Source organism: Babylonia areolata, chromosome 4 (genome assembly GCF_041734735.1).
Source record: "Babylonia areolata isolate BAREFJ2019XMU chromosome 4, ASM4173473v1, whole genome shotgun sequence".
Classification (NCBI taxonomy): Eukaryota; Metazoa; Mollusca; class Gastropoda; order Neogastropoda; family Buccinidae; genus Babylonia; species Babylonia areolata.
Window position 1 is genome coordinate 6,011,131 of NC_134879.1, and position 13,525 is coordinate 6,024,655.

General features: G+C 39.8%; 1 protein-coding gene across 4 annotated transcripts in view; it reads right to left on the reverse strand.

Moving 5' to 3' along the window:
* Window positions 1–3,598: 3,598 nt before the first annotated feature.
* LOC143280803 (uncharacterized) overlaps window positions 3,599–13,525 on the reverse strand; it is an 83,239-nt gene continuing 73,312 nt past the window's right edge. For all 4 annotated transcript variants that reach the window (XM_076585491.1, XM_076585489.1, XM_076585492.1 and 1 more), the window contains 4 exons: window positions 9,066–9,147; window positions 8,422–8,536; window positions 7,304–7,414; window positions 3,599–6,226 (listed from right to left, as the gene is read on the reverse strand). In XM_076585491.1, the coding sequence (XP_076441606.1) occupies window positions 5,861–6,226; window positions 7,304–7,414; window positions 8,422–8,536; window positions 9,066–9,147 (674 nt within the window). In that variant the 3' untranslated portion in view covers window positions 3,599–5,860. The remainder of the gene's footprint in view (window positions 6,227–7,303; window positions 7,415–8,421; window positions 8,537–9,065; window positions 9,148–13,525) is intronic.

Consider the following 13,525-nt stretch of genomic DNA (forward strand, 5'->3'; position numbering starts at 1 on the left):
CCACCTCCTGGGTCCATTCCATTCCGGTGCGTTTCATCTGGAGGCTCTTGTAGTCGGCTTCATCTCTGCACAACATACGAAAGAATTCATTACTAATATGATAATTAGATTAGAATAATTGATCTATAGCAAAGCCCATTTGAAAACAAAAGCAAACCAGTATTTCATGGAATTCATTGTTCACCACTGTGGTTAACTGGTTTTCCTCTCTCTCTCTCTTTGCTGTGTGTGTGTGTCCAGTCATTGGTGAATGGTCAGTGGTCATTGGACAGATGGCTTAGATGACGGAAAACGAACAGAAAAAAAAGAAAAATCCGAAACCAAAAGAGGCCCTGTAGGAATTGTCCCCAAGGATCGGAGTTTACATAGATTTACTTATCGTTAACAGGCTGACCATTCCGCTGAACGGTGTATTGCGGCATATATTGTCGCCCCTGTACACATCTTGTCGCCCAGACTCACTGCATTTATCCTTCTGCACTTATTGTCGCCGACGACATTATGTGCAGACCCTCGCCACGCATATTGTCGCCTTTCTGCAATGTATATAAGAAGGGTCACTACCAAAAATCAACTGCATCGGCTACAATATATACAGCTAACTTATCTCTTTTTTCTATCCATTAACTAAACATAGATTGGCAAAACCGAAGAGGGAAATTTTCCGACATAACTGCCTTTAACAATTTTTTTTATTTTTTATTATTATTCAAACGTGTGTCACCAGTCGTGTTGGTCTGCATCAAACAGGACTTATGTTATGCGACCATGGACAGAATGCGAAGAAAGTCCTTGTTGAGAACCCTATTAATAACATGTTTCTCTTTGAAGACGGCAACATCGAAGATGGTTCCCCACCCCATGGTGGCACATGCTTCTAAAGAAGTAGGAGAGGTTACACAAGAATGAAAGGGTGAGCCGTACTTTTAGAAGCGAGTTCCAGAGGCTGATAACACCCATATGTCCAACTGAGGATGGTTTTATGACTGTCTTTGAAGGCAGCGGTGGCGGCGGCGGTGACAACATTGCAACCGCTTGCTTGCAGGTGTTTTACATAAAACAAGTTCATATGTCGTAGCCCAGTGCAATAAAATATCACTCACACCGTGCTGGACACACAAACATTCCTATTCATCCAAAACCAATTGTTTGCTAATTATATATCACCATCAAAAATAAAATTTATCTTAATCTCTCCCTCTCTGTCTCGCACGCGCCCACCATTATAATACCATCATATTTACATTGAATTTTTTACTCTGACAACTGGCAATAATATAATTATGCAGTGAGGGTCAGCACATATCATTGCTAGTGACAATATGCAGGGGCAACAATATGTGCTGCAACATGGTGATGCTGCAAGAACCGCATCCTGAATTGTCATGTGTATGGACTGACCTGTTGAGAATGACTGTCGTGCACAGGCAGCTCCTGATGTGGAGCTGGCCTCGATGACATAGCACTGTTCCGGGTCACCACTATCCTTCCCTCACTCCGTTCTGCAGTCGGCACGTCCATAGGGTCAGCCCCGTCACTGGTGTCAGGGTGGTACTAGTGGCGGCATGTCGGAACATCCCGTGTGGCAGCCTGTCTTTCAAGTTGTTCCCCATCTCCAATTTCACTAACACAGCTGAGGTAGATGGTGGGACTTTGGAATGTAAGCTGGGGAGAATTTATGCTAATGTGAACTTTGATCATGCTGGCTAACATGTCGACAGTTGTAGTGTCTGGTCTCCCCAATTTTGTGACGTAAACGGGTGAACTTGTCATCATAGAATGTGTATAGACAAGTGGGTTGAATTGTAGCAAATCAGATCAATCTGTTAATTGGACGAATCGGGATTAAGCAGTGAATCTGTCAGTCATTCACGTAGCGTCATTGGGACAAGCAAAGACTGGTTATTTCAGTTCAACTAGATAGGGGAGTGAGTGTTGTAGCTTGCATTAGCATGCACAGTATATTGTGGGCAAGGATAAAACCAGTCAGCACAGCCAGTTCTCAGCTGTCTCCGAGAAAAACTGACTGACACAGGGTGACTGCCTGATCAGTGATGTGAGGAGCAAGGAAATCCCTGTTGGGCTGTGAGTACATGACTTGTAATGGTTTTATGTTATGTTGATAACTTAGTTGTGTTGGGAAACTATGTTTTGTATTGGTGGAGTTTAGTTGATCTTGTGGCTTGTGGAAAAAAATGGGGTTAATGTGTGGAGGGAAGGACTGGCCTAAATCTGAGTCCTCCCCCCTCCCCCTTCTGTTTTGTTAGATATCTTGTTCTGTATTTTTGATGTATTACTTTTGTTTTGTATATAGTAGGTGGTGTCAGTTAAATGTGAAATGAACAGATCTATAGGCTAACACATTGTCAGTGTGTGTTGAGGGTTTTTCATGTGTGTGTGCACATGGGGGTAACAGTAAGTGTTGTGGAACACATGGTTGATTAGTTGGTAGTTGTGGTAACATGTGTAGGAGTTGTGCTATGTGACAGTGGTTTACTTTGTTCAAAGTGAGAAAGAACATTGTAATGTGATTAATGAGTTGGTAAACTATGACAGCACTGAGGGTCAGTGCTATGTTGTTGCACATAGTTTGTTGTTTACCTGAGATATGTTGGAAATAATGATTTCCATACATGCACTTGTGTCAGTGGGACACTTTGTGAAGGCAAAGAGATTCGTTTGGTCATGGTAACAGTTTTATTATAAGTATGATGGGTAACATGAGCTGATCACAGGGTTGTATTGGTCAGTCGTAGGTATGGTGCACAGTATGGTATGTCACTGTTGGTGGCAGGTAAGCTTCATGAAACTTGTTTTTACCACACAGATTTATGTGTGAGAGGGGTGCATACTGGTGGACATGTGATGAAAGGTGCTGAGAGGGTATAGGCCTTTCAAGTCAGTGATGTCTAGGTATTTTGAGATTTTACCTGACCTGGGTTTTGGTTGTGTTCATGTTCCAGGTGTGCTGCTTGTAGGTGCTGCTTTAGGTGTTGGGTGAACTTTTTACTGTGTGCTGCTTGTAGGAAGTACTTGAAGAAGGCAGTGTGCTACCTTAGTGTGTGTTGCTTTTGCTAAGTAGGGTGAACTGCTTAGTGTGTGTGCTGTATTCTAAAGTAAACACTCTAAAAACCCACTCCATGTGGCCCTGCTACTGGTGTGAGGAGAGCAAGTGAGTGTGTGCATCAATTAGTTGATCCTATTTCCCCCTGTCTGCTCCCCTCTCTTGGAATAGAATTGAACCAAACACTTTGGAACAGTTTTTACATATTGAAAGCTGATCTTTTATGACAACTGGAGAGTCTCATTTCTCATTTCATGGTAAATTCCTACAAAACATATTTCAAGACATAATATCACACACACTAGAATGAATCTTTTGGGTGTCATTTTTTTCTATGTGTGTGTGTGTGTGTGTGTGTGTGTGTGTGCAATATTTCTTCATATTTCAAAAGTGTACAATTTGCTGCTGTGTTTATGTAATGTCAGTGACATGTTTTGAGCACAGATATTGGCTTGGCTTGTTTGTACAACAGTGATGCAGTTCCATAACACTGAACTAAGATACATCAAACCAGATGAATGAATAAAGACAATCTTTTGGTTAAATAAATATATTCCCCATTCAAGATAATGCATCATCAATTCACTCATATGACCACAGTTCAAGTACATGGACACATGAATTTATGCACATTGTGTATACACATTATATATACACATCAGTTTAAGAGCATTTGGTTCCCAAGTCATAAAAAATGTACACTTTGCACACAAAATGATTGACATGTGATCACACTGACAAAGATGTAATGGCCTGAAAGACTTATGCCATGCACATTGCTTCTGTCTTAAACTCTAGTTCAGACAAAATCACAACTTAGAGCTATATTCCCCTGTCACTGGAAGAAAGTTCAGAAGTAATGTTACCCACATGCTTAGTCATAATACGAAGAAAAAAGAAAAAAGAAAAAAAGATTAAAAAACAAACAAACCGGTACTCCACTGCATAGCATACACAAAGGATAAAAATGCTTGCATCAATAACATGTGTTCGTGGTAATCTCAAAGAATGTATAAGTTTTTTTGTTTTTATTAAATACATACATTCTGACAGACCAACATAGCATGAACCAAACTGACAAGGCCTTTAAAACTTACATGCAATACCCTGCAGAAATGGAACAGATTTAAAAAAAAAAAAAAAAAGAAAAAAAAAAGGTTCTTCAAGGGCTCCATGTACAAAGTAGTATAACATCCTGTTACAAAACATTCAATGTGATGCAAACTGCTCCAAGCTTGTAAGTGTATTTTCGTTACATATTAGCATGTTCTCTCTGTGCTTATCACAATACTGCGAAGGGAATGACTGGAAAGGTCTTATCTTGTAACTACCATCTTCATATTCCCATATCTGCTGAGAAAAAAGCCAGTGTTAAAGTGTTACCATGGATATTAGACAACCATGGCTGGGGTCGCACGAGTGACCGTAACAGTGTTAAGTTTGCTAGGAGTTCAAAAGTTTCCTTTGGCATAGGAGAACTTAGCAGTGCTAATATGTTTGCTTAGCATAATAAATTTTACCTTGGTCTACAGAATCAGCACAGGAAGATTTCTTAACGCAAAGTGAACTTGGTGCTGCTCAAACGCAACCCAGCCCAGGACTGTGTTGTCCTGCATTACACACTCCAGTATACACATGCAAGTCCAAAGTCAGCACTTACTCAACTTCACAGAAGAGATAAGCGAGGTCAATGTCTTCAGACTGAATATATCAAAGTTACTGCAACAGCAACCCACTATCACATGCTACCTTACAAAGGCTGCTTATTTACAAAGGCTGCTTACTGATCATTAATATGGCTGTACAAAGGGTAACAGAGCATGACTGTATGAGCACTATAAACCCTGACTTATCTCTGTCGATATTTGAAGATCTCTTTAAAGATAAAATATCTTTATAGGTAAAGCGGTTTCTCTCCTCTTTAACATGCTTGCATGAATTACTAAGGGCGAGTGAATGCTGCAATCCAGTTTACATGAAACATTTAAAATACTGTAACATTTCAGAGTTCCCAAAAGACAGATAAAAACTGAACATGGCATTCAATTTGTTTTTAATACCTAAATTCATCAGTGGTTAATCTTAACTGAAAACTCATCCACTGTTACTAAACTATTTGTTCCACAATATTAAAAGAAACTAACCAATCTAGGCATCTTGAACTGCAAACTGCTGTAGGCGTGCGTAAGAGCTGAAACATTACAATGTTTAAAAAAAAAAAATCATGCACGACATTCCGTGTATCTACAGGCACCCATAAAACTATTCACACATGACAGACCCTATACTTCAATCCCATCCACGCCCTCCCACGTACTCTTCTTCCAAAAATACAAAAAAAACAGGTGGAAATGTTTCTTCATGTGTATATGCAGCAGCAACCAATGAACTTTGAAAATCACCATAAACTCTAAGTTGGACGTCAAAATCCAAAAGATCTGCGATTCTGAAGCACAAAACCAGAAAAAAAAGCGAAAAAGAGTGGGGGGATTGGGGGAAAGGGGGATTAATTCTATTGCTGTCAACAGAGCAAAAGAACTGAATCTGAAGAAAAACTGCTTTGGAATTAATCTGTAGGCCCCGAATGAATGTACACTATGACCCAATTAAAAAAAAACAAAAAAACAGTGCAGTTAAAATATTTGTTTTCATCCTACAATTGTCATATCACCATGATGTTTGTCCCTGCCACAACCCAGCAAAATGAAAAGACCATAAATGGACAGAGAGAAGAGAGAGTAGTACACAGCTTTTAAAAGAGCCCCTGACACAAAACAGGGACCCAGTCCCCCTCTATCACCTAGACCCCAACACGTCCTTCAGAATGGCACTGGAGCTTTGCGAAGAGGACGACGACACAGCAGGAGTGGAGAAGGGCGCAAAGACAGGGAAGGTGGTTGTCGGGGAGCCAGGGGGCGTGGCCATGAGGAGGTGGGAGGAGGAGGAGGAGGCCATGGCCGAGGCAGCCGACCCCACAGGGATGGGCATTGACACGTGGCGGGGGGCGGTGAAGGGGTTGAAGGGGGGGGCCTTGTCACGGGAAGGGTGATGGTGGTGGTGCTGCTGCACCTCACGGGCCATCTCCTCCGCCGGCAGACGCACGGGGGCGGGGGGCGGGGTGGACTCCACCTCCAGGAACTTCACAAACAGCTGGGAGAACGACTGAAACGCAAACCACATAACATTTGAACTTTGTTTTCAAAAGAGGAAAATTTACTACAGCCTACAGAGATGCCAACCCCTGTCAAGTGTTTGTAGGAACAATCAGGAAATTTGGAAAGAACATTTTGAATTTGGTAGGAACACTGACTCTGAGCCACATCAGCAACGTACATGTTATCTACAAGGCATATAAACATGGGCCTACCTGCAACATGGTGTAACTGCTGTGATTAAGCTGATTGATCCACTCAATGCTGTTTCAATGCTAACATGCACACAATTAGCTCAGCATCATCAAGTGAGACCAAGGTTAATAGTGACAGCCCTGGCCTCATGATCCATATGTCTAGAGTGTCTGGGAAATGTTACAACAGGAAAGCATGTGACCATGCTATGTAGTTGAAAATGAACTCATCAGAACAATTCTGACATCAGCGTAATGTTGGAACGAACTGTGATCATTAGCAAAATACAGAGAAATTGTAACAGTTGACATCTCTGGGCCTAATAATCCATCATCAGTATGAAAATGTTCTTTTTTTTTTTTTTTTTTTTTTTTTTTGGTAGGTCTAACCCCTCTTCTGCAGAAAAATACAAACACATATGCATGTTCGTACCCACACACACATGCGCACACACAATCCGTTATGACACATGATTACGAAACTGAACAGGATGGTTCAATAAGAAACTGATCTTTCTCCAGGAGAAAAAAAGCTCATGGCTGAGGGCCTATGAGCATGCACGTATGCACAAACACACAGAGTATCAGTTTTTAAGTAGGTGAAAAGAATTGCTGCCATGGCCTTTTTTTCTTCTTTTGCTGACACTTTGTCCATACCATTTCATATTAGTCCTACACAACTGACTCAAAAAATTCCCTTTCTCCCAAGTTTGACTGGAAAATCAAACTGAGCATCTAGTCATTTGGTTGAGACAATGCTACTGGTCAGGCTCCTGCCCAGCAGATGTGTAATGTATATGGATTTGTCTGAACGCAGCGACGCCTCCTTGAGAAACTAAACTGAAACTCCCATCCACAACCACAACACATTTGTCTACCACTATATATCTCACCTGATTTGCACTGGAAGGTCTTGACTGATGAACAGGGGTAGATGGGGTGCCTGGAGTTCGAGTCCTGCGGAACAAGTTCGACACCCATCCACCACCCTGACTCTCTTCAATCTGAAACCACATACATGGCTTAAGTCACCTTCCGCAGTATATAAGATTAAAAAATTTTTAATGGATTTTGCTGAAGTTTTTGATCTGGCTGGTTCTGATGGAACCGAATGATAATGTAAATATACATTATCATATTAATATCTTAATTAAGCATTTCCACTCTGACTAGTCTAAAACACTATTTTGCAAAATATACCAACTGAAAAAAAACAACTTTCTACAATATATGTAAATATACAGACATAAATGCTAAGTGGCATGGGATTGGAACTTCCTGGATGATGAAATCATTCTATCTGAACCCAGTGACATGAACAGGGCAGTTTAGGGGACATGTACACACACCCATACAAATTGTCTCCTCTCAGGATCGTCAGATGTTGTGAAGAGAGAGCAAGCCGAACATTGTAAGAAGACTGAACACAACCTTCTCTATCTCCCAAAGGCTGAAATGGATGACTTCTTGAAATGAATCTAACAGATGACATAGCATCCCAAAACAGATTCTACAAATAATGTTCCCATCATCAGCCTCTGTATCAAACCTGCCAGTTTTTTTTTTTTTACTGTGTGAGACAGTGATACAATGTTTGCATAGAATAAATGTCCAAAGACGGAGCCAGAAGCTCGTGAAAAAGCAAGCACTTAAAAGTTCTGTTTACATATTTCCTTCTTGTATCTTTCTGGCATGTTTAAAGCTGCCAACAGTGTCAGTCAGCTGCATGCTTTGTAACTGGGAGTTCATGACAAAAACATGCTTCAACCATCTAAGGACAAAGCTTTGAAAAACAACAACAAACTACTCTTATTTGGACACTTCTCTAGTCTGCAAACTGCATGAATAAACAATGCTTATGATACCTAGACTAAAGATTACCTGAAAGGTTTAGAACAAAACCCAACAGTATGTAAACACTCCCTTCAATCCTTTATGAAAATACAGCCAAAGATGTGATGCTATTTTGTATTCACATACTGTGGAGTCTATTTTAAAAAGACCCAGTCACCTTGTGGAAATCATCCTGTGTGAAGCCAAGGACACTGCCTATGGCATGAATCGCGTCCATACGATTTCTGTCAGGTGTATGGAAGTAACCCAACAGCAGGTTTTTCATCAGCTCCCTGAAAACATGGACCATTAAAAAAAAGCCATTGATTTACTTCTTTTCCAAGTCAAGACAAACTACAGTGCTACTATGAAGTATTCACAGGTGTTACAAAACCAATGAAGGACAAATTTTGCTAATCCTCAAAGTATTTTTGGTGGAGGAGAGAAAAAAAAAATCACGTCAAGTCAAGAAACATGGCTATCTTGCATTCGTTTCACTTAATCTGCTCATGGAATTAACATCTGCACTACAAAAACTTGATCACATGTCTAGATAATACTTTTGTCAATTTTCATTTTTGCAGGGTCAAACCACAGAAAAGACCATTTACAATGGTCCACATAAAAGGTCTATGATCTCACATGCCATAATTACAAAATAAAAAACCCAAACATCTACAAATTCAATTACAAGATAATCCTTTTATTTTTTTTTTTTCAAATAACAGTTAAACCAAGAAAGTGCTGATAATTCACTTGTATACCAGTTTCTAAGCATGATATTTTCAAAGCTTTTCACAAACCAGAGGAACAAAGCATCACCTATCCACTTTTGCTTCCTTGCTGGATGTCAGTTTTCGAACCTCCTCCTCAGTGTCCCTCAGTGCTGTCTCCCTGTGCTGGACTGAGAAGGAAGCAAAAAACTGATTGTAAACCCACATCCCCACGTCCACTTTTCTTGGTGCTCTCAAAGTGGCAATGGCACAAGACTGTTTAGTTTCTACTTTGTAATGAAAGTGCAGACACAAAAATTAAATTATTTACAGCTTTAAAAACTCACAATACTTATATACATGAAAAATACAAAACAAAAAAAAACCCACATTTTTTACCAGTGTGATACAGACATCACAACTGGCAATGGGGTACAATGCTGTTCATAAATGCCAAGTAATTCAACCACAAACAATGCTGAACATGCACCATGCACACATCAAAATACAGCATGACCTAAACCACTCCTCCTCCAAAACCAAACCAGAAACAACGAACCAACCAACTCACAACCTCAACTGGGTTCACCAGTGACATCCTCGGTCAACCACAGAGCAAGGGAATCAATTTTCTCTGCCCCTCAGAGCAAGCGGTCCGGTCCAGGATGCAGAAGGATGCAACACGATGCTGACAGGAGGTGGAAGAGTGGGAATATGACAACAGGTACGAAGCACTGTGCCCCTCCGTACCTGATGTAATACTCACAGCCTCACCACTCCACACATGCACATGCCAGGGCAGGGATTCGCTATTTTTTTTTTAAGTCTAACAGCCAAGAAATCACAAGCACAGAATGCTACCAAACAACATTCAAGAACTGCTGACCCGAAAAAGAAAGACGGGGGGAAAAGGAAGCCACCCGCAAAATGACAAACACTTTGACGGCACAGAGACAAGATGACTGGACATTCATGAATGAAAGGAGTCACTGCATGAACGCTGCATGCTGTCTGTAGAAACTGGACAAGCAGAGTAAAAATTCCAGATCTGGATGATGTTGAGAATCCAGCACTAAAATCCAGTCCATTGTCTTTAGCCAAAACACACAAGCTGACCACCAACCAAGCAAGAATATCCCTTCTGCTGACCACCACTGACTAAAATATCAGGATATTCTGTACACTGCTGGTGCAAATCAACAGTGGCAGATATGAACCTCAAGAATGTTTCCCACCTACTCTCACTTCCTCCAAACAAGATTAAAGGAAATGTACCAGGGATGAAGTAACGCAAAGAACTGTTTGTTCAAAGTATGCTTTCAAGTTTTCTCTCCCATCACAAACAAGGACACACTCAACTCCATCTTGTTAAGCTTTGAAAAATTATGTGAAGCAAAACTTCTTTTTTTTTTTTTAAAATCAATGAAAAATTAGCAAAGATCCAGACAAGAAAAAAAGCAAAACCACCCTCCAGTTCCATTATGGCCAAGGAGCACATAGGGCAACAGCTTGTAATGACAAATTAAAGATCATACTCATCACATGAGACAGCATTCAAGCCTCGGCAGCAGGCACAATAATCAAACAGCAAAGCATTGATGCTGATGAATTGGCAAAGCATTTTTAAAATATGATTTTCTGTGAAACAGTGAGAAAAAAAGGCAGCAAAATGGTCAAGATAACTTGCAATGGTCATTTTACATATTACACCCTTCTTGGGTCAAATGACTGAGAAATGATAATGCTGACAAGGTGAGCAGTGAGTAGTTGAGAACAAATATTTGTGGATAGTTTGTGTGGTTAAAAAGTGTTCACAAATGGGGACACAGTTCAAATTTCTATATGACAGATGGTTTATTGATGTAATTATCTTCCTGCTGAAGGTGATAACTCAGGTCGATTCCAACACATGGGATGATTTTTTAAATATCTATGTTGTAGCAAGTTTCTTTAGATGGAAAATGTCAGCTCTCAGTCATTACAGTGATCTGAATATACAGGCTTTTGTCTTCATCCTATACTTCTTTCATCACAAAGATGTCAAAGTCAAGTACTACTTCAGAAAAAAGCCATTTTCGTCACACAGGACCCAATAAAAACAAAACTTCAGCCTGAAATCATCCCCTCCTCTTCCTCTTGAATGAGTGCATGACAACAACACCAACAACAAAATGAAAGGACAATATCCACAGAGCCAGTGAAGTGCAACACAAGTCCAGGCAAGGTCAGAAAGCAAGGCACAAAGCACACAGAAGAACACAAGCAGCAAACAAGCTGTTCTGCCCACATGTGGAGGCCATCCTCCCCGCCAGGTGTGCAGTGGGTTAGACAAGACACACATCAGCTACAGTTAATGAGGAAGGAACAACCAAAGCACAGGTACACGGATGGCTGGGTGACCAGGTTTAGGCATTGACGCAATCTCAGCTAGCAACTGGAGGTGCAACTCTTGTCCCAGAATTACCAGCTGAGATTACATAAACACCAACATGTCTTGCCATGCATGTGGTAGCATGCAAAATGCTTCTTTTTACATCTCTGGAAAGCTTCCCTTTTGAAGCAGCACACATTCACTGTCTTGAAAGAATGACTGCTGAATTTCTGCACCTATTCTCTTCCCTCCTTTCTCAGTTTCTTTCTCATTTCTTAACACGCAGATGCAAAAGTCCAGACCAAATGTGCTTGTCAGATTTCAATGCAGACACAAACCATGGTCATGATTTGTGTGTTGATCTTTTTTTTAAAAAGATAACTGCACTGAATCATAAAACCAACAAAGTCAGTAAGCACACATATCTGTCAGCCTCCCATGTTTCATTGAAAGCAAAATAAAAAACAAAGCCTGAACAGCAGCATTTGAAAAGATTAAATTAACCCTTAATGACAGACGGAAAACCTAAACTTTAATGTTTGCAAGCAAACGAAATCAAATGTGGAGGAAACCATACAGAATTATCAGTTCCCACTTATCAGATGTGCACGAAACAAAGAATAATAAAGCAAGTATATATTCATATAAACAAACAGAAGGCACACACAAACACATAAATGCACATTATATATATATATATATATATATATATATATATATATATATATATATATATATATATATCACTACTATTGTGTCTTATAAACCAGTTTTATGACAACAAAATATTCTATCTTCTATTCTGTTCTATTCACACATACAAATCCACATCACATACATATGTTATCACCAGATAATTACAGCAAAAAATCTACAAAGGAAACCTTTCCCTCTGCAAAATGACATGCTCAACAGGATTTTTTCCCCCATTCTGTGATGTAAAATGTAACGACACAAACAGGCAACAGTTCAATTAAGATAATGAAGCTGAGCAGAGTTAGGAAGCAGCAATTTATCTCAACATCAGACATGCCTTCAAACTCCATGAGAAATGATCCTGGCAATGTTGGTAATCAAACAATGCAGAAAAACAACCAACATTTGATGGAAAGTTCTCTTTACTGAGAACTTAAGTCTGAACTTACTTGAATCTTCCAGTGGTCTCTTGCCAACTTCCTCTGCAAAACTGACACAGGTCAGTCTTGGACAGGACAGGCTGTGAGTGAACTGTGTTCACCGCTGCATTGAATTTTTTTTTTTTTTTTTTTTTTTTTTTTTTTGCCCTGGCCATAGGCACCTGACGGTGGTGTTGCAACAGACTAATATAAATTGGAGAGAATTTTAGGCCAGTGTCCCAGGCTTTCTCATCTTGATTTGAACAGCTTCTTTTACCTTCCTCTTCCAGAAATTGGTTTCTGTGCACAGTACCGATGCCCAATCCAGATCAGTACTGTGATGGAAGATGCTGTTGGAAAGAGGAAGGATTTAAAAAAAAAAAAAATAAATAAAAAATCCAATTCATGACAGCCTGTGGCAACACCACAGTAGGGTGCCTGTGGGCCAGGCAACAATAATGCAGCTGTTAACTTTGTTCACTCACAGCCTGTCCAAAACAAGACTTTCCTGTATCAGTTTTTTGGTGTTTTTTTTTTTTTGGGGGGGGGGGGGGTTGGGGTTTTTTTTTCCTGGGAAGGCCTGAGAGACCAAAGTTTCCAAGTAATTTCAAACTTTTGATTCTGAGTAGGGGAAACTTCCCACCATATGTGTCCAGATTCAGGGAATATTTACTGATGGACAGTATAATTACATCTGGTGTCATGATATTATAAAAACAAGAACAAAACTGGTGAACAGCAGGTTTTGTTTTTGTTCCTTTTGGAAAGTCTCTGAAGTTCAACTCTGTAAAGGTTTGAGTATGTGAAAGTTGATTTGAGAAATCACACAAACGTAAAATCTATTCAATGGGATTCCACATTCAGTCATGTTTTCTTTGTTTTTGCTTCCTTTTCTTTCTCCTTTCTTCTTCTTTTTTATTTTATTTTATTTTTTTACATCAGACAATGACAGGCATGACAATTTAAATTTTCACAATTCTTTTTTTTTTTTAACTCTTGTTTCTATTGGCCTTTGTTGTGAACAATGTGGCAAAGTTGAAGGCATGTATTTGTTAACCATAAATTAAAAACAAAACACGACAC